At 32.3% G+C, this 20,274-nt stretch overlaps 1 protein-coding gene across 1 annotated transcript in view; it reads right to left on the reverse strand.

The window, feature by feature from the left end:
• LOC128235432 (uncharacterized) overlaps positions 1–20,274 on the reverse strand; it is a 132,863-nt gene that overhangs the window by 95,402 nt on the left and 17,187 nt on the right. Inside the window, exons 16-29 of the mRNA XM_052950253.1 lie at positions 16,199–16,365; positions 15,496–15,682; positions 15,101–15,265; positions 14,759–14,938; positions 14,427–14,574; positions 10,981–11,135; positions 7,043–7,181; positions 5,412–5,630; positions 4,641–4,707; positions 4,133–4,296; positions 3,009–3,207; positions 1,995–2,131; positions 1,625–1,756; positions 770–1,007 (exon numbers count right to left, since the gene is read on the reverse strand). Of these exons, the coding sequence (XP_052806213.1) occupies positions 770–1,007; positions 1,625–1,756; positions 1,995–2,131; positions 3,009–3,207; positions 4,133–4,296; positions 4,641–4,707; positions 5,412–5,630; positions 7,043–7,181; positions 10,981–11,135; positions 14,427–14,574; positions 14,759–14,938; positions 15,101–15,265; positions 15,496–15,682; positions 16,199–16,365 (2,297 nt within the window). The remainder of the gene's footprint in view (positions 1–769; positions 1,008–1,624; positions 1,757–1,994; positions 2,132–3,008; positions 3,208–4,132; positions 4,297–4,640; positions 4,708–5,411; positions 5,631–7,042; positions 7,182–10,980; positions 11,136–14,426; positions 14,575–14,758; positions 14,939–15,100; positions 15,266–15,495; positions 15,683–16,198; positions 16,366–20,274) is intronic.

Consider the following 20,274-nt stretch of genomic DNA (forward strand, 5'->3'; position numbering starts at 1 on the left):
AAAAAAGAGAATTTCATTGTTGTGAATACAATTTAATTATTCAAACCAATTCTTCTTTAAATCCTAATAAAACATATTCTATCTAAAAGGTGTCCGATAATAGTCTAGAGAAACCCTACACAAGCATGTCGAAAAAAGGTAAGATTATAAGTCTCAGAAACGTGCCAAACGCATCCGATACTATTGATGTAAATGGTAATTAAGTTACGGCTGAACCACAAATTCCATAACTACCAAATTTGACCTTAGCTTTTAGAGTGATATTCCATTTGCTACCCCCTAGAGACAACTTGCAAAACTTTCTATTTATCATTTGAAGCGTAATAAAATACCCTTAAAGTTCGTTGCTGACGCAATGAAATCTGACGAACAAATTATGATAAGGACCAGCGGACAGAGAAACTGTCGAACTATTAACTCCCATCACGAGCATAAACAATCCAAATGCTATTGTTACAAATGCTATTGTTACAACTGTAATAATGCAGTTCTTCAGTTTTACCGGTGTTATATAAAATGTAATATTATTATGTTAAACAAAATACAAGAAGATAAAAATATAGTTCATTCTTACGTTATTTCAATTGGTGATTGTGCTGATTTCCCAATATGTATTGTTGAAGGAGCACCTGTGTTCAAAGAAGAGTATTTCCAAAATAAAACAACACATGAACAGTACTTATTCATAGACATATCAACTTAACATAGAGGGCAATAATTATAAATATAAGATGCAAAAAAAGCAGTGTTATACTTACCCCAGTTATACTGTAAAAGTTGTTCCTTGAATTCAAGATGTGCGATTCCAGCTTTTATAATAAATTCGCATGGGTCAATGGAAAACCATACAGGAAACCCAACTGATAACTCAACTGAACTTAACGGCATCTGAAAGGTCAGGTCTACGCAACAAAATAGACCGAAACAGTCATCACTCAGTTGGCATCTTAATATTTTCTTCAATGACTCTGGGACAATGTTTGAAATACCAAATAAAGGGGCACAATCTGAAAAATAACCAATTTTAAGACATACTATTCGTATTATAAATTGGAATATATCATTTTCGTAAGTCACAAATTTGCATAATTAGTCGCATTTATTTATCATGCTTCCTTGGAAATAAGTTGTCCGATATTGCCAGACATTTCCAAATATGAAAAATTAGTAGCTAATTAAACGGCTGAATGTCATAACTGGTACTGGAACTCTTGACTATCGCATAGATATCTTGTTTTTGGATCGAAAATTCATGCTGGCTGGATTTTATTTAGCATCAATCCGAGAAATCCTGACAAGTATGTTCATATCAACGACCCTTTTCATCCAACCGGCCTACCTTGTACGCTAAGTGTTTCCTACTTAAAGAGTCTTCTGTTAGTGGACAGTTCCGCACAACGTTTTGCAATTTTCTCCAATTTAAATAGTACTACCATTAAAAAAATAGGTTGCATACATTGTATGTGAATATCGTATGACATTGTCAAACCGATATAAGTGCTGTTGGTTCCGAAATATTTCAGACGCCCGTATAAATAACAATTTACATATTTTAAATTAAACTTTTTTGATCTATGTTATAGATTAACATTGACACGAACGGAAAATTTCAGTCGTACAATACCTGTTGGTGGTTCCGGTAAAACACAACGCTCTTCTGATAAAATATCTTTGATTCCTAACTGCTGAAGTAACAAGTTGAACGCTTGCTTGTTGAGTTCACCTCCAAGAGCATTTGCCAAATCTTTCAGATTTCCTTTGAGTAAGAGCAATATGGATATTAGAAAAGATTTATACATTTAAGTAACATACATGAACAAATTGTGTGTACATGTTCGTAGACCGACTCTTAGTTTAAAAAGTTATTATTGTACATAGAGAGTGGTTAATATTCAAAGCATATGCACTTAAACAACATTTATATGCAGAGACGTGAATGACTGTAATGTGATGAAATGAGCTGCACCTGTTTAATAAACGAATAAACTACATACCCAGTAGGGTGAAGTTGTTGTTACAAACTGGTATTCCTACTTTGAAGTCTATCAGAATATCCTGTTCAATGGTGTCAAACTTTATCCCAAGATTTACGGCAAACACCTTTTCGTCGTCAAGCTTATTGATGCTAAACCTTAAACGGCAGACAAGATTAAACAGATATATTGAATGATTTTTATGATATGTGAAATAGGCTTTTGAGGAAGAACAATGTCCAAATAATTCATATACTTATTAAAGTAAAAGAAGTAACGAATCAAATAATTTAAAAGAGAACATTATGTCTGTTGAATTGTTACATGATAAAATGACTGGGATTACTTACGTTATATATATCAACTCGGCCAATTTTACTTTTTCTGCTTTTCCTGGAAAAACATGTATTAAGATAGTGTTGCTACCCATTACGCATTCTTAACTATTGTTAAAAGAAGTAATTATATATAGTATTACCAAATAAACAAATATGATCAAGACTTGTGTGATCATTTTATCAGTTCAAAGCAGACATGCATGAAGAGTCCTTTTATGATTTTTATCTCATAAATGAAAAACATAAAATAAATAAATAATAATAATAATAATAATAATAATAATAATAATAATAATAATAATAATAATAATAATAATAATAACAATTAAGAAAAAAATAACAATATACATCTATATGTAATAAGTTCTTACGCAAATCATATTATAAACAAAAACGAACTATGACTATTTCGTAGTTATTTAATATACATCACAACGACAATATCGTCGACGAGTTTAGTAACACGTTTCCGAACTGTTTGAGCAAATAAATACCAAAATAATGATAAAATACTGAATACATTAAAAAAATACTTCACGATAAATATTTAGTTATGCTTTCAAAAAATCCTAGTAAGGATTTGTAAGACTAGAATTCATTTCATGCTAAGCTTTTAGAAGCATATTACGCACAACGGATTAGTTAAGCCAAAAACTACGTACCCCATGCGTAATCAAACAAAATTATTTCCACAGACCACTTTTCAAATCCAGCAGTTATGACAAAATTGCATGGATCTAAATTCAAATATGCCGTAAATGATTTGGTGTACTCTATAATCGGTATTTTAATGTCGACGCAGACTTCAATTCTCATGCAATCGTTCTGAACTTGGTAGTATAAAGTATCGCTGTTCATGTCCGGCAGTTTAACTTGTTTACCATGGACACTGCAAGCTGCAATTAAACACATAACATTCGTGATAAGTCTAGGGTAATTAATCTTCGTCTACACTCACGTGATAAGCAAAAAGAACTCAATTAAGGCTAGTCATATCAATCGCATTTTTGTTTACTGTAAGTATAAGGTATCAGTTTTCTGTTTAACATCATAACTCACTTAAGTCGTCGTTTTTTAGACGTTCTTCTAATTGTTCTCGTGTTCCTTCAATTGAGAGCTTCCGATTTTCTAGTTCAAAAATCAGATCATTTCGTTCTAAATTTTCAGGTCGGCTGCACACATGACCGCTAAGAAGAAGTTCCTATCAAAGCATAGAAAACAAACTCATTTCATGTAGTTTAGCACCAATGAATCTATCTTGAATAACTGTTTTTTTGCAACCGGTTTCGTAAACATATAATTTATTTTTTAAGCGAAACCGTGCCTTTAATGATACTGACTTTCGAATCATATACTACTTCCAGACAAATAAACGTAAACAAGCTATAATACATGCGGTAATCACGAGTTAACTCATAAGTAAATATTTCTGCCTGATAAGAAATGGAATTAAGATCTTACTTATATAAAAGTATTTATCGGTAAAAGGTGATCTACAAATACCTTGTCGATGTTTAGCATATTTAAAAACTTATCGACAGCAACGTCAATTGCTGTTTCTACAATGTTTTCTGTTGCATCCTTTATAGCATCGCCGATGCCATCTTGAAACAATTCTTTCCAGTCAACTAGATATTATAAAAGAAGGTTGTCAATTTGATAATAATTTGTGCCGAAAATATTGCTACTTGAGCAGTAACTACATTTAATAGCAGCAATATTTTTCAAGTAAACCTTAAGAAACGTGAGCACGAATCGTTTTTTTAACAATACATTCAGTGCTATATGTGGTTTTGAACAAACGGCTGATTTAAAGTGTACCTTTTGGGAATGAAAGTGATCCATTTGGGTGCAATATAGGATAGGGAATTATAGCATCTTTTAAGATATAGAAGAACTGAAAACAATCTTCATAGTTGTCTCGGTTACAAATACCAGCTCCGAATGTTACTTTTAGATTCTTCCCTCGTATTTTGATAGAGTATCTGTAAATATTACACAAGCTGTCTGTAAACGATTTATTTAGATATGTGTTATATATACATAAACCTTCTTCTAAGTATTTCGTTATTATTTTGATATTTTAAAAACCAAATCTCATGATTCAGTGTTACTGTATGGATATTTGCTTTGATGATGGTCTCAGCTGATAATGAATTGACACGCAATTAATGGTAACAATGCGTAAATTTAAATGTGAAAAGGTGCAAAAAATGAATGTCTGTTTTTATCATCATGTACGCATCATAGCTGCTATGTATATATTTGGTTTGCATACTGTTTCAAATGAAGTGACTGTTTTGTTTCAACACAGTTATACGAATCTTACTTGATAATGATATCGTTGCCGTCCAAAAAATCGAACTTGATGCCTGTTTTAACAATTCGCTCCTCATCTATAACAAAAAACAAACTATAACAAAAATACAATATACGACTATATATATATATATATATATATATATATATATAGTTATATACCTACTTTGCAATGTAACTAGAATATACATGACAACAAGTATGTAGGGTAGCTAGACACCAATGTAAATTTAAATTGACTTTGACATACCATTATATTAATGCATGCACACAGTATTGTTTAGCACCAGTTGCAAAACAATAATTTTACATTTGATTCATTCGTCAATCCGAAGGGTGTTTCATCGTGAATGGTATACACTATATTGTGTATAAGTTAAGATATACGAACATTTTATAAAAAATGTTATTCATTACTTTAACATTGACACCAAATAAGCATGTCCTTTATTCATTGTAATGGTATGATATCAGTACTTAAAATGGTATTAAAGAGAAGTGGAATAGCTATATGAAAGGTAGGTATACACCAGACACGTCTACAACTTGAAAATTGTGCTTCAGAATTGTAAAAAGGCAAGTTGCTTAAATGATGAACGCTAGGGCCAACAATAAAAATAATGGTTTAATTCGTTACATGACGACTGTTTTTATCTAATTGAAGTAAATTTCACTTCCATGTATGTCCAATTTTGTCTCCTGATTTGATGTGGACATATTCAAAGTTTACATGAAATATCATATGAAACACCTCCTAATTCTGCATGAATATTCTGATTACCTCCACCAAGCTCTTCTCCAGTAAGTTCGAAAGACCACGATTCAAAACCAAAGGTAAGTGATGGGATATCAGGGTCATATCGGACAAAGGCTTTGAAGGTTTTAGATAAAATTTCGAAGACTTCAATTGTAAGGCAGCACTCTATCCCAAGGCAAAGGTCGTCCATGGTACAATACAACACTTTGGTATCTGGTATCATCAACGTCATCAACGGACATTCTAAACAACACAAACGATAATGATAACAAATTACTTCCATGACGGAATTTAGTGTAATATGTTTAGAGTGCAGTGCACCATGAAGCATCAAATGTTAACCTTATGGACGTTTGGTACAATTATTACTTCACATTTGTTTGTATACAGGGTTCAGTTTTTTTTTTAGATAAGCAGTGTGGTGAAAGTTTAATCAACATTCCGTATACTCTTATTTACTAAAAACTATTTATTGAAAGTTGTGTTTGCAAGTGTTTGTTTCGTTAACAAAAAATAAAAATGAACCACTGGTTGTCTTACATAGCAAATAAGATTATATTTTGACTATGGAACGAAGTCTAAAATTATGGTTTGAATGTTGTTCTTATGTAATAAACATATATGAACAGGCTGACTCTTTCAGAATAGCCATAACGCCTGATGAGTTGATATCATAAATATGATTAGAAACAAAAACAATGGTCTCGGACATTCGGCTGGCAGATTAACCGGTTAAACATTTTTTTTTAAATGCAGGCACAGTCTTAACATATCAATATCATGATAATCCATAACTATGAATTATATCATGCTATATAATATATTTTGATCTCTGACGCGTTCAATGATACAAAAACCAAAACCGAATAGAAAAATAAATATCTTTTACACAAAATGATTATTGTCGTAGATGGAAAATTACTTTTGGAATCGGACTTTTACTTAGTTTATTTGGTGGTTTTTCTGTAAAACCAACACAGTATAATTTTACCAATTAACAGTACAGGGGTATTATTTCATGTATGACGCAAGAATATTAGGTAGTATAGTTTAATTAGACACCTTGTATGCTATATCGATTGATAAAACTAATGTCTCGTCAAACAATCTATAACATAAACGTTTTACGATAGAAGCTTCTTAGTTCAGCGGTCTCCGGTTCAGAGCTGTTCCGATTTACTTTCAACTTTCAGATAAACTCAAATTAGATGATGATATTTATGTAGAATGTATATCAAGTTGTGTGAGGGTTATTAATGAAAATAGAGTTAACTAGTTACAATACACATATCGAAAGATTCGGCAAAATCAGAATTCCTTCTTTTGCTAAAAGGGACCGCATAAGGGTGAGAAAATATCGACGATGCGTTTCTGATGAACATTAATAACATCTTAAAATATAATACATTAGATATGTTTTTAACTAGCATTTAATGTGAATAATTTATCGGTTGCAAATGAATTTTTTCACGAAATACACCGTATAAACCAATTAAAAAGTTGTATTTGCTGTTTAATTGGACATCGCGCTTTACCTTTTCATTCAAAACTCATTTGGTCTGTTGGGATATATTGCTTCACTATTTGTTTGCATACAGAATTCAGTTTTATTAGATTGAAAATATCGGGATTACCCAGAGTGTACACTGCCTTACTTGTATCGGGTTGCCTTAGCTGTTCTATCATTCCTTCCCGGCTTTGTTGTGGCTGAAGACCCCTGTTTAGAAGCTCTGTTTCCAATTCATCTTCAGTCAAGTATTCGGGATTGTTACAATGATCATTGTCTAGGGACTCCTAAAACATTTTATAATGATTTCAATACGTTTAAAAAGAGTCTATTAACGAGAAATAAAAATAATGTTTGCTTACTAAATATACCAATTAAAACGTAATCTGAATAAGAAAGAAATAAACAAATGCATCATGTAAAGTTATTACGTTCCGATATGTTTATGACCAAATATGGATACAAACTTAAAAAACGAAAGGATTTAAAGAAACAAACTAAAATAATACACTATTTTACATCGCTCTCTAAAACTCTCCTAGCACACTTATTTTATATCTATGATTTATATATTATTTTGGCCCAATATTACCAATATGCCAAAGTGATCTTGAACGTAAATACTAAAGAGTTGTACGATGAGGTTGTAAAGAATGAAAACGATACCACAACATTTCTTCAAACACAACACTACAATGGTCATCTACGTTTAGCCTATTTTATCCACCTATGATCAATGATAATCTATACTAAAATTGTCCGGATAGATTTTAGCATATGTTTATAAATGGAAACGTGCTCAAGCGGTGTGCATAGCACTTCTTTTAAACATTGAAATTGGCAATATTTATATTAAGCGGTTATAGGGTTGGTATAAGAACGAGGTTAATCGACTTACACTTGTCAAACATTCGCCTGTTGCGACAATTGCTTACATGAACCAAATCTTAAAAGTAAATTCATATAGTTACTTACTTTTGATAGAATATCTTATAGTTTAAGTGAATATATTATAGTCGCCATCAATGTGTTCGTAATCTCCGACATTTTTTTTCACTTACGAATGCCAATGATTGTTGTATAATACCTTTAGTTTTGTTAATGTCGCTTATTTACTTTTCTCTGTCGATATAGCAATGTAGATACCCCCACCAATAACTGTATTGTTTAGTTATTCAAACTCAAACACATCGCTCCATTTATTTTCGATTAAAAAAATAAGCCAAACGAGTCGTTTATGTTGTATCTACAGCACGTATTACATATACGTATTTTGTTATTAGTCAGTGCAAATGTCTAAGCTCATTTACCGACTATCATACTGATAGTGCTATTAACCTGTGTAAATTAGTGTTTTTTAAAAAAGTTTGCATGAAAGAATGACTGCCGGTGAACTTATATGCAATAAGTGGTGTAAAGAAGGTCAGCAATAAGTTAACAACAATTGTTTCAAATACGCGCATAAGCAAATCGTTCACCTGTTATGAAGTATGCTGGAAGTGTCGTTACTTTGTAAAATAGTTAACGTTTTTGTTTTAAATTGCCTAATGAATCTGAGTTTCTGTTTCGGTATATATAGTATTCCTAATACTAAAAGCAACTGAAATAACCGATCTGAAACGATATTAAGTTACTCTGCTATATTATATACCTAGACTAGAAAAAACGAAGACCGATTATTAATGTATTGTTATTAGTATTGTAAAAACCATTCTTCCAATTCCATTGCGTTTAAAGTTAAACACCAATCCTTGTGGCAGATTCAATCAAAAGCTTCAGAAATATTGCAGAAATACAATACATAAAGACTCATTTTTGCAAATGCTGTAAATATTTGATTAATTATATCGAAAAGTTGATAAAACAGTGTCAAAGAAGGAATCCGGACTATTTGGAGGAAAGAAATGCAAGTAATTATAAACGTATTTAAATATTCGTTCCTTGACGTTTCCAACACAACTAATATTTTTTTTTTTTGATACTATATGTACATGTTTTCTAATTACTGGATAAACACCAGTATTTATTAAACTGTTGAAAAACATGCATAGAGGAGAGCACAGTGATTTTGACGTTTCTTGAAATATGCTTTGACTTAATTGGTCAGGACCGGTAGTTGCGTTTATTAATTATAAATTCATAAATTCAATTAAAAAAAACATTTATATTGACAGTAGAACGTCGCACCAAATTACTATTTGAGTCATTTACAGTAAAAAGATTGGAATAATTATTTAGTGCTTTTGCCTTTCTTTCGTCTTTTTGGGAATAAGTTTCATCACTTTCTAACAACGGTGGTATATCGACTTCATTATTACAGTTATGCTTTACCATCTATTTAACAATTTTCCTAAACAGATTCGAATTTATTGACCATGTGTCGTTTTAAGTATTTCACGATGTTGTTATAAAATATTTATTTAGCATGTTTTTCATGGTATTAACTTTATTACGCCATTGGGTATAAGCTTAATCGGAAACTTTGTAAATAAATAAGGTTCTTGTCTTATGTGCGACTTTATATAAGCGAGTTGTACGACGGCTTATCGTTCGGTCATTCTGTTACAAAATCGGTAGATATGCAATGTCTAGCCAAATCGAGAACATATGAATTAAACAATTTCTTTGCTTCATGTACACTGTTTTAATTGATAATAACCAAATAGTGTGTTTTATAAGATTGTTAAATTTAATAAAATATGCTCAAATGTGTCTCCATATGCGTCTTTTGTATGATACGGGTCCCATAAAGTCAATGGAGTGATAATGAAGGTACCTTAATGAACGCCAACGTCAGAAGGTGTTTCACAATTCCCTGAATCGCATACTGCTATATTATTTGTAGAAGCTATTATGTCACGAAAGATGCGAGTGTTACTGGTTATTATTGATGGTCCATTGATATAATATGTTATATTATTTAACGAAAACATGTCAGGAAATTGTTGGTTGTGATTATTAGATTGGTTTTCATTCATATCCCTGACTATTATAAATCGACTTACATGTTCTGATACTTTGTCTAAACATACATTAAGTTCATCCCAATAGTCTACGGTATAGCTTGGCGGTCTGTGTATCGTGCATAATAGGTAGATATTGCTACAATCATGAATTTTTAATCCATAAAGATAAAAGACTCCGGAGGCAATGTTTCTAATAGTCGTGTTGGTTGAAAATGAACTACGACATGCCATTTTGTATGAAAAGGAAACATATCTTGAAGTGCAGATTTTTTTTAAATACTTCAGTTTATTGGATTCAATAAATATTCCCACGATTTTGACAACTTTTTATCAATGAAACATTTGGGATTGCATATCCCTTTCCCCGAAGACATTGTGCTTTTAGGCGATAAAATGTCCCCAGACCCTGGCTATTAATGCCTTTTTACACGGCTCTGCAATTTGCCAGGACAGAGCCCATAGAGAGATAAAATTTGTAATGTTGAATGCGTATATCAGACAATACAGGATGCGTATTGATCATAACATTGATGAATTCTAAAAAAACATATATAGTCATAAAGGCAATATGGCGTCATCGGAAAAAAAGGTTGTTTCTTTTCAAATGTTTGCCCTAGTGATGAAATACAACTGCGTAGAGTATCTTTTGCATTTTCCATTTGCTATCGTAGGCCAATGTATGCAATGAGATTTGCACATGTGTAAGTGACAACACTCTTGTTTAGATGTTGAGCAACAACGCTTCCACCAATAAATATATATATACGTTTGTGTAGATAAGTGTACAAATAAAAGCTGTAGTGGATTTAATAATCGTTCGTGAATCCATCAATGTACATGTAGGCCCTATGGCACTCACAGAATGTTGTAACAATATGGATATAAAATACTTTTATTCAGTTACTGCGTGCCCTCTTAAAATGTTTGACGTACAACATACAGTTACATGAAATATATGAGTGTAATATGTAATCTAGCATTGAATTTGTACTTGTTACGTGTTAAATAAATTTTATAAAGTAGCTGTCTAAAGTAATCAACATGAATTACAAGAATAAGTCGTGTCATTCAAACTCTCTAAAAGTTCGATAATGTATTTCATATATTTGTATTTCAATACCTTTATTGTCTTCATAAGATCTGCTAATTCCTCTTTAGTTTTATGAAGATCCATTTCGTCAAGAAAGTCTATAATCGCGCCCATTTTAATTTTTCTTATTTTGAATTTCTTCAGAAAAAGTTGTATGTTCTCCAGCATCATTTTGAACGACGAGCCTACAAAAGAAACATAAACGGTATGCTATATTTTACAAACACGACACTACAATGAAGTTTGATACTTATCATCATCATCATAATAATAAGTATCATTATTTATTTTATAATCATATGTTCATTTTTCAAGAAGAGATTAAACTACTACGCAATATTTTTTTTATATCACCTATCTTTGATAAACTCCGTCTCTTTCGTTTTCCCGCAGACACGGCGTTGTAAATGCTATCCGGGTTTCCTAATGAAAACAAAGGAATGAAGATCTGATACATAGATGTCAGTTTTATCGTGTCCAAATATTCTCACTTTTTATTGTCTAAGTGGCAAGTAATATTCAATGAACAAAAATGTTTATCAATGACATTTTAATTGCAATCAACAAAAGCATTGTCCAAGTGTGCATTTACTTAAATCATATATGAACATTTACTGATGCAAAAAATAAAAAGCACGATCCAGCGGGAAATCATGAGATTTAATGGCAAGGTAAATTAGATATTATAGACTGTCATTAAGCATTATTATACCTCACTTTTATCTACAATGTTAAATTCCCATTACCCGAAAAAAGGATATTTTAACTGTCGAAACATTTGCAACATTTTTGACACGTGACCAAGCGAAAATTCACTGTCAGTTAATGTGACCGCAGTGACATTTTGAATGTCATATAAGAGCAAATAACTACGTCAATATTTTAGCTAAATCATGACGCGATTTCCTCCCTTTTACACAAACAGCAGTGACGTCACTATTCAGTGTGTACGCAAAACATCAGACGACAGGAACTGTCAGCAATGTCACGGTTTGTATTTCCGAAGACGATTTAGACACTCTCGATGGACAAAAAGATTAAAAAAACACAAAACGTGTAATCAAAAGAAGTGTTTCTCTGTTTCATGAATTCCTCTGTGAAAACTGCGAATTTGAAGGATTTTCAAGAAGGAATTAAACAAATCTCTTAGAGCATTCTTTGCAAGCATAAGAAAAACAGTTGGGTCCGAACTTAAAAAATCATCAATGACATCAATTAAGTACGGAATTTGTAAATATCTGAAAGATGAGTGTAAAATTGATGTGTGCAATGACAATTCATTTTCGTCATGTCTTACAACATTTAAGAGCAAAGTGACAGATCTGAAAAAAGGGTTAAGGATCTATTGAACACAAAGAAGAAATTTCCTCTGAGGATCTTCAAAAACTTTTCAGTAGTGAAAATATAGCGTTTGACATTGACACACCATGTGGATTACAGAAAAAGGTCTTGTTTGAAATAATGTTCTTTCTTTGCCAGAGAGGGCAGGAAATTATGAGAGGAATGAAAAAAGACACCTTGCCGTCGCTGTCAATGCTGCCGGTAGGAGATATGTCTATCAGATGGTGGATGAAGCTGATAAAAATCATGGGTAAGAAACAAATATACAGACATTTGCTAAAACTATTTCATCACATTGCAGAAATCTTTAAAATTCAGTTGGTTGACATATGAAGGTCAAAATCTAGTTCAACTAATCTGATGGCAGTGATGTGCTCCTAGCAAATACTGATATTTTTATTTTTTTACAAATGGCCAATATCCCCACTGTGACTCACATCAGAGACTTGAAAACCAAAACAGTTTAGAACATAAACTGTATTTTCTCAAAACATTACACTTTCTTCAGCGCCGAGTCGAGCTGTGATGAAATCATTGGCGAAGGAAAAATGTATGAGCTTCCTGGTGATGTCGATTGTCCAGTGGCTTCGTTTGAAAAGTATCTCAGCAAACTGCATCCACAAATTGACTGGTTATGGCAGCGACCGCTTGATAGCTTCAAATTTGATGGACCAATTTGGTACTGTATGGCTCCCTTAGGAAAGGGAAAACTAGCTGGAATGATGGGCCATATTTCAAATATGGAACATTTGTCTAAACAGTACACAAACCATTGTATTCGTGCCACATCAATATCCGAACTTGATAGGAATTGGATCGAGGCTCGACACCTGGTACGAGTGTCTGGACACAAATCGGAAATGTCTACCGTAGCTACTCGAGACGTTTGTGTGATGAAAAACAGCAGCAAATTTCAGACACACTGGCGAAAGCCTTGCAGAAAAGCCAAATATATATCAACAGGCTCCAATAAATCAACATCCTCCTACTGAAACAGCTACTTCTGGGGTTGACATAAGTGATATGGACTTTCTTGAGGAGATTTTACGTGATGATAATGTATTAATAGAGTTAGAAGCCACTGGGAAGGAGAATCGTCCCCCAAATGTGCAGACATATGTTAGTGACAAACACGTTGTCACACAGGAGAGTACAAACATTGCATTCCAACCAGTGATAACTACTCAGAAATCATCAGTCGCTAATAGTGTATTTCAGCAAGTCCATGATAATGTAGGAACTATCAACAATCACATGCCTTCCCCCCAAATTATGTACAATACCAATCCAACTAACTGTGGTCAAGTTAATTTCCATTTTCATGGGAAATAACAAATACAATATACTGTTCTAGATATAATAATTATGTTATATTTTGTTTACCTTGTTAAACTTGTTTGATTAAATGAATCAAAAATATTTTAAAACCTTTTATGTACTAAATTTTGTTTGGTATAATAAAATAAATATCATATGGCAGCATGTGTGACATTGATATTGTCAACCCCCGAAAGAGAATGTCGCTCTCGGGTTGACAATATCAATGTCACACATGCTGCAATATGATATTTATATAATATCGCCCTTTGACCGTTATACAGATCGCAATACATTTGGCAGGGACAATCTTTTTTTTCGCAATATATAACAAGTAATTAATGATTGCAAAACGCCGAATAACTATATTCTATATTATGGACACCGAACACTATACTAAAAGCGTTTTAAATAAATCCCATGATGCGACATTTGTGTAATGGTGTTGCTAAAAAGGTACGTATAATTTATGTTTTAAGATATTTCGTTCAATTGAAGACTTCCCTAAATTTTCAATAATACTTTTTATTTCAATCCCGTTCATATTGATTGCAACAGTGAACGTCTGCTATATTCTTGGACAACATGTTGATAGCATGATATAACTACAAATCAATTGTTGTCGTAAGGGAAACTTTAAAGCAATATGAATTACGTGCATGGTCTAATTTAATACCAGCATTGGCAAAAGCATTGACAAACATTTACATGAATGCTACACTTAGTAAACAAAGACATACTTTATAAAACGAAGACTCAACAGTGAACGTCATCAAAAACAATATGCTATTCAATTATTTTAAAGACAAAATTGCAACCTTTTATTTCCTCAATATCTGCATCCGGTCGGTTTGTTTCATCCATTTGGTCAGGAGGGTTGGCTCCATCAGTTGAAGCATGCTGACTTGTATCCTCTTCCTTTCTTCCGTCAAGGCCAACAATGCTTCCAACTTTAAGTGTCTGCCCCTTTAAAACGATTAAAACGGGTTAGATAAAATATATATAATTCGTCTGATACGATACTCTAATAATTTCTCCGCAAGAGTTAAGAAAAACGTCACGAAGAACTTGCACCAGGATCAAATAATTATTGTAGTTAGAAAGAAGATATATGGTTTTCACCGTTTAAGTATACTTAAAAGCTACATACCTTATATACTAATTTATAGTCATCACATATCTGCTTCCATTTGGGTAATTCAATTGGTCGCTTTTCCAGAACATCACTAGGATCGACAAATCCCCCATCTCTTTTTAAGGATATGTGTATATGGTTGTATCCCTTGCAAGGGGAAGCGTTTGCGAATCCGATTGTATCTCCACCTGATACCTTTAAATGAACTCGTGTTTTAAACATTCATTCTAACATTACATATCAGGATTTCGTTCATATTCTACTCAGCACTAGGTAACTGTAAACTATGAATTTTTTAATGCAAAATATATTAATACTGAGATTGATATTTACATTATTCCTTCTAAAAAAACTTACCCGAGTTTCTAGGTAATCTTCATCGGTAGGTCGTTTAATAAAATCCAACGGCTTTATATTCGATATAATCATTTCGGAATTAGGTGGCAATGATCCTATTTCTAAGAGAATAATCTCGTTCTCTTCTCCTGACAGAATCGCTTTTGCCGCAAACGGAGCAACAACCTTGAATGGTAATTATTGATTCCATGATTAAAAGAACTAACGTTTACAGGTAAATATGAGAAAGGCAAATTCGTATAATACCACAGTCACTTCAAATACGGCTTAATGAATTAATTGTTCTATAGACTCAGTGCATTTGGTGTTACGTTACCATGTCTTCAAATCGTGTAAATCAACTTCAGCTTTTGAAGTCAAATGAAATCATGTACAAAAATATGAATTTGACGTACTGGACTATTTTCGTCCAGGAGAATATCAATGCCATCGTTTGTGTATTCTGGTCCTTCGTTTTGAAGTCGTGCAGGGTAAAATCCATCTCCATCACAACCTCCACCCCGTTCCCGTTTTGTTCTTGGAAAGTCACGATGACATTTAGTTCCAAATATCTTTGCCACCATTGATCTTGCATCTTCATATCTTACAGAAAAATAGTGGTTAATGAAATTTCAAGATTTAGAATCATAATATTTACGTCATTTCAGTGAGTTGTTTTTATTAACGGTTTATGTAACCTTATTACTTCTAAATCTGACAATGTGTTACTTTGCACTTTTTTGGATGTAAACACATCGTATGTACACAGTCTGCTTTCATGTTATAATGGTAATTTTAAAAGTCAAGAAAAAACACAAAGAAGACATATCTCTGAGAATTTCATTTTTGTTAATTAATGAGTGGAAAGTATTGACAGTGACATGACAAAAACAAGTCCTAGAAGTGATCGACCTTCGAGCGATCGTCTGAGGATTATAGTATGCCATTTCTTGCCAGAACATATAGCTTGTTCCGCTATACAAAGCTAATTAAATCAATATGTCTTTATATGTACTTATTTTCCTTTCGACTTTTAAATGTTCTGTAAAATATGTATGTATTGTAAACAGACACACATATATACATGTTCGAAAACGTCCAATTTCCCTAAAATCTTACCCTTGTTTAAGTTCCTGAAATGCATCTTTTATTGATATATAGCTGTTAAAGAGGCTCATAAACGTTTCAAGGAAATCGCCACCAAGATCTAGCAAGCTGTTTATAGGTTCAAAAACGTTATTCACTGCTTCTCTTAGCTCCGATACTATAAGTTTCCTAATTTGACCCTGCAAAAAACAACAACCCTATATTACACAATTATAACACAACAATGTCTTTAATACTATTAGAAACCGATAAAAACTATTTATGTGAATTAATGTTTTAACACGGCACGGAACTCGCTTCATTTTGTCACTTGTCGGACGTTCTTTGTTTTGGGTTGTCAACGTAATGCATGAAATTATTCAACCATGTATTGTCATTAACTGACGAAATAAGATATATTTGTCCGTCAATTTGTATGGTTATATAAAACCAGTGTCGTATATAGGTATCCGTTATACAACTAACCTCGTAACCCATATTATTTTGAAATATTCTTAAACATTTTGAGCGCAGAGAAAACAAACTTCCAAAATAGACAGAAAATAATATAACAAACAAGCTCTTTCCGCCTTGACAAATTGCAAAGGAAATATATTGCACGTACAAGTTATAATAACTGTTTGTAGATTGAAGAATTACACTTATTAGTTATCAGCAAATACACAATCTTATGATACCCCCCCCCCCTCAGTTTATTTGAAAATCGGATACCTTAATTCAACAACAAGATCAGTTACCGTTGTTTGTGTTCCATTTGTTGCTTTTGCAACCAAATCGTTATCATCAATTTCTTCCTCAAGCCAGTCCTTCGTCTCAGTAAAAAGCGCGTTTGACGCCGTTTTAAAAAGGTCCAAGAGCACACCTATATCTTGCTTCAAATCGAAAAAGTATTGTGTCATACCTATGAAAATAAATACATGCAATGTGAGTGTTAAATGAGACAGAACATATAATAAGAAAGGAGGAAAACTACAGGCAATGATATAACCGAATAAACACATACTTTAAATGTTTATATACTATTAAAGAACCAATCTTTTTAAGTTGTGAAAAGATAAAGCGTTTGATAATAACGCCTGAAAGAAGGAATCGCTCAATATGCAACCTAGCAACTCCCTAATAATTGGTATAGCAGTTACCTCCAGATATGAACGTATGTTGTTTCACTTCTTGTAACGTCTCGTTAAGCTGCTTTATGCTGGTATATATCCTGACAAAAAGGTGAGTCGTGATTTTAATCCCATGATCATCCACAAGACATATTACGCAAATTCGTTTGTCTTTATTACATACAACAAGATAACGAACACGACTAAACACTGTTTTGTTTATCAATCTCTATTAGCATTAATGTTACTCTAGACACATAATTGAACATAATAGAAACATAAAATACGACACCGCTAAATACACACTGTAGCACTCTTTCCCAGTAAGGATTTATTGCATTTATTTAATCGTCCCACTGTTTTATCAATTTCTCGTATATTTTTCACGTCGGGGAATCCACGTGACCAAATGGTTGGTTCCAGTTCAAAATGGCGTCGCCAGAAGTCTCGATTCGAGACGGGAAATAAGGTAATACATATAGTTATAATAGTTTCTTGAATTTTAAACATATCACACCAATCTAGTGATATAAACATATCCATGCTTTCCTTGAAACTCTTACCGTTTTCGTTTCTGCAATGTTTTCAAAACGAATGAAATCCGAGTGGTAGGTTACAGGCTTCGTTATCATTTTGGCTCGGATTTAGCGGAAAATGAGGTAATGGTTTGGGAACACCGCATAAAACACTTAAGATTTGTTTAAATATAATAAGTAAACTTATTTGTGTACGAAAACTTAAATGACATTAAAATATATGAGAACGAAGAGAAAATGATAGGCTGCAGCTCAATTTTTTAAAGGGATAGGTTGAAGTTCCATAGATAGGTTTGCGTCTGACTGCTAAATCCTAAGACATTGTTAGTGTCCAAACCAAGTATATACATTTTAATAGAATTCAACTAATATTTGTAAATAACATGTGTATTACCTTTACATGTTCAAAACAGTATTTAAAAAAGATAACTCACGGTGTATTTAGTAATATTCATGTCTCATTATGTGTCAGTGAATTTTCAACTTATTTAATTGTATGCATATCAAAGTGACTTCTCCTCACCTTTTGTACCTTTTTTACCCATAGAATGAATAAAATACATGCATTTATCGAAATTACAAAATGCAACAAAACCAAAAGCTAATCTTAATTTAGCGCGCACAACGTCATTATGAAATTTGCATATCACCTGACATTCTTAATGCCTAAAATTCAATGTTGCTTGCAATACTTATTTTTTAATTTTTTTGTTTTTGAAAATTGTCCCCGGTATTTCATCTGAAAACACTTTTGTATCAAATCGTGTATTAGGGTTTCTTTTTAATAAAGCATTGTCTGGACATCGGGAATTTATCAGACATTATATCAGACTCTATCATAGTTATACATTCACTATTTGTTTCTCTAATTATCTAATCCCAAGTGTCACTGAGACTTTGAATATTCTCGTGATAGCTATGCTAATTTTTATTGTGATTTACTTAAGAATCTGTGATTAATTTACCGTGACTGCATCACTTGTATTGGATATACGCATGGAGAAATTAAAATGCGGCAAACTGTGTAAATTCTGTTTTTATAAATTAAAAATATCCTTTTAGGATTTATCAATAATTCCACGTGTATACACTATCAGGATAGTTTACTTTTTCAATTATTTACTGCTAATATTATGAAAATATATAACATTGATATATGCATGCGTAGTTTTATAAATAAAACAACCTAGTGTTTTAAATTTCCTTAGTTAAAATTACCTTAAGGTTTACACATGAATGCATGTAAAGTACCAATCATCTATTTGGCATTTGTTAAAACAAATTGTCTGAAAAGGTGGTCTAAAATTGGTTGAAAATTGTTCAACACGGCATATTAAATGAAAGTGAACAGTGTCTTACATCATTAATTTTATTCTAGTACTGATACTTACTCATATAATGCATGTTCGTGACACTGAAGTATTAAAATAACGATGAATGTAGTTTAATTATAAAACTATGAAAACATAAGCTTGGTTTGCAGTGCCACGAAACCGGGTTTATGTTTAAACTTTTTTGCTACTGGGCTTGTTTCTGTAGCTTTTTGCATAAATATTGAAGAACATCGACTGACAATACTCATTTAAACAATACTTGTACATATAAAATTAAAACGATATTGAAAACCAGCGAAATGTTATTCATTGATATTTGCAATTTTTTTTTTGATAGACTTGTAAGATCTTTGATAAGCAAATGAACCTAAATACACTGTGAATTAATTTTAAATGCTTTTTTAAACATGTAAAAGCGAAACTGGTATAAAAAAATATTAGTTGGAACTATAAAACGTATATATTTGATTTGAACACAAAAACTAAGTCATAAGATTAAGCAGTCCAGACGGCAAATTATCTATGGAAATTAAGTGTGTTATGCGCCCCCCCCCAAACTATTCCCTAAGTTTATGCTAAATCCGAGCCAAAATGATAACTGAGCCTAAAACATTCCAGTCGAATTTCCTTAATTTTGAAAACATTGCAGAAGCGTTATTGAAAACGGTAAGAGTTTCAAGAAAAAAAATGCATATGCTAATAAACACTAGGTAGGTTGGCTATGTTTAAAATTCTAGAAACTATTATGAATATATGTATAACCTTTATTTTTATCTCGAATCGACTCTTTTGGCGAGGCCAGTTTGAACTGGAACCAACCATCTGGTCACCTTTATTCCCCGTCGTGGTAACAAAGAGTACAGAAACGCACTTACATAATAACTCCTTTCCCGATTCGAAATAAAGAGGTTTTTAAATCGGTGAACATGTCCATGAAACCATCAATAATGTCTTTTATTGCTTCGTATATTTGCACAGCAGAATGCGGTATTTTTATCTTGACAGCTTCCACGATCGTCTGTCAAAGCAAATATATGTTTATATGCAACTAAAAGCATTACATTCACACATCGGTACATACAATTCTTTATTTAGTGCATACTATAATG

Source organism: Mya arenaria, chromosome 5, assembly GCF_026914265.1.
Source record: "Mya arenaria isolate MELC-2E11 chromosome 5, ASM2691426v1".
Taxonomy (NCBI): domain Eukaryota; kingdom Metazoa; phylum Mollusca; class Bivalvia; order Myida; family Myidae; genus Mya; species Mya arenaria.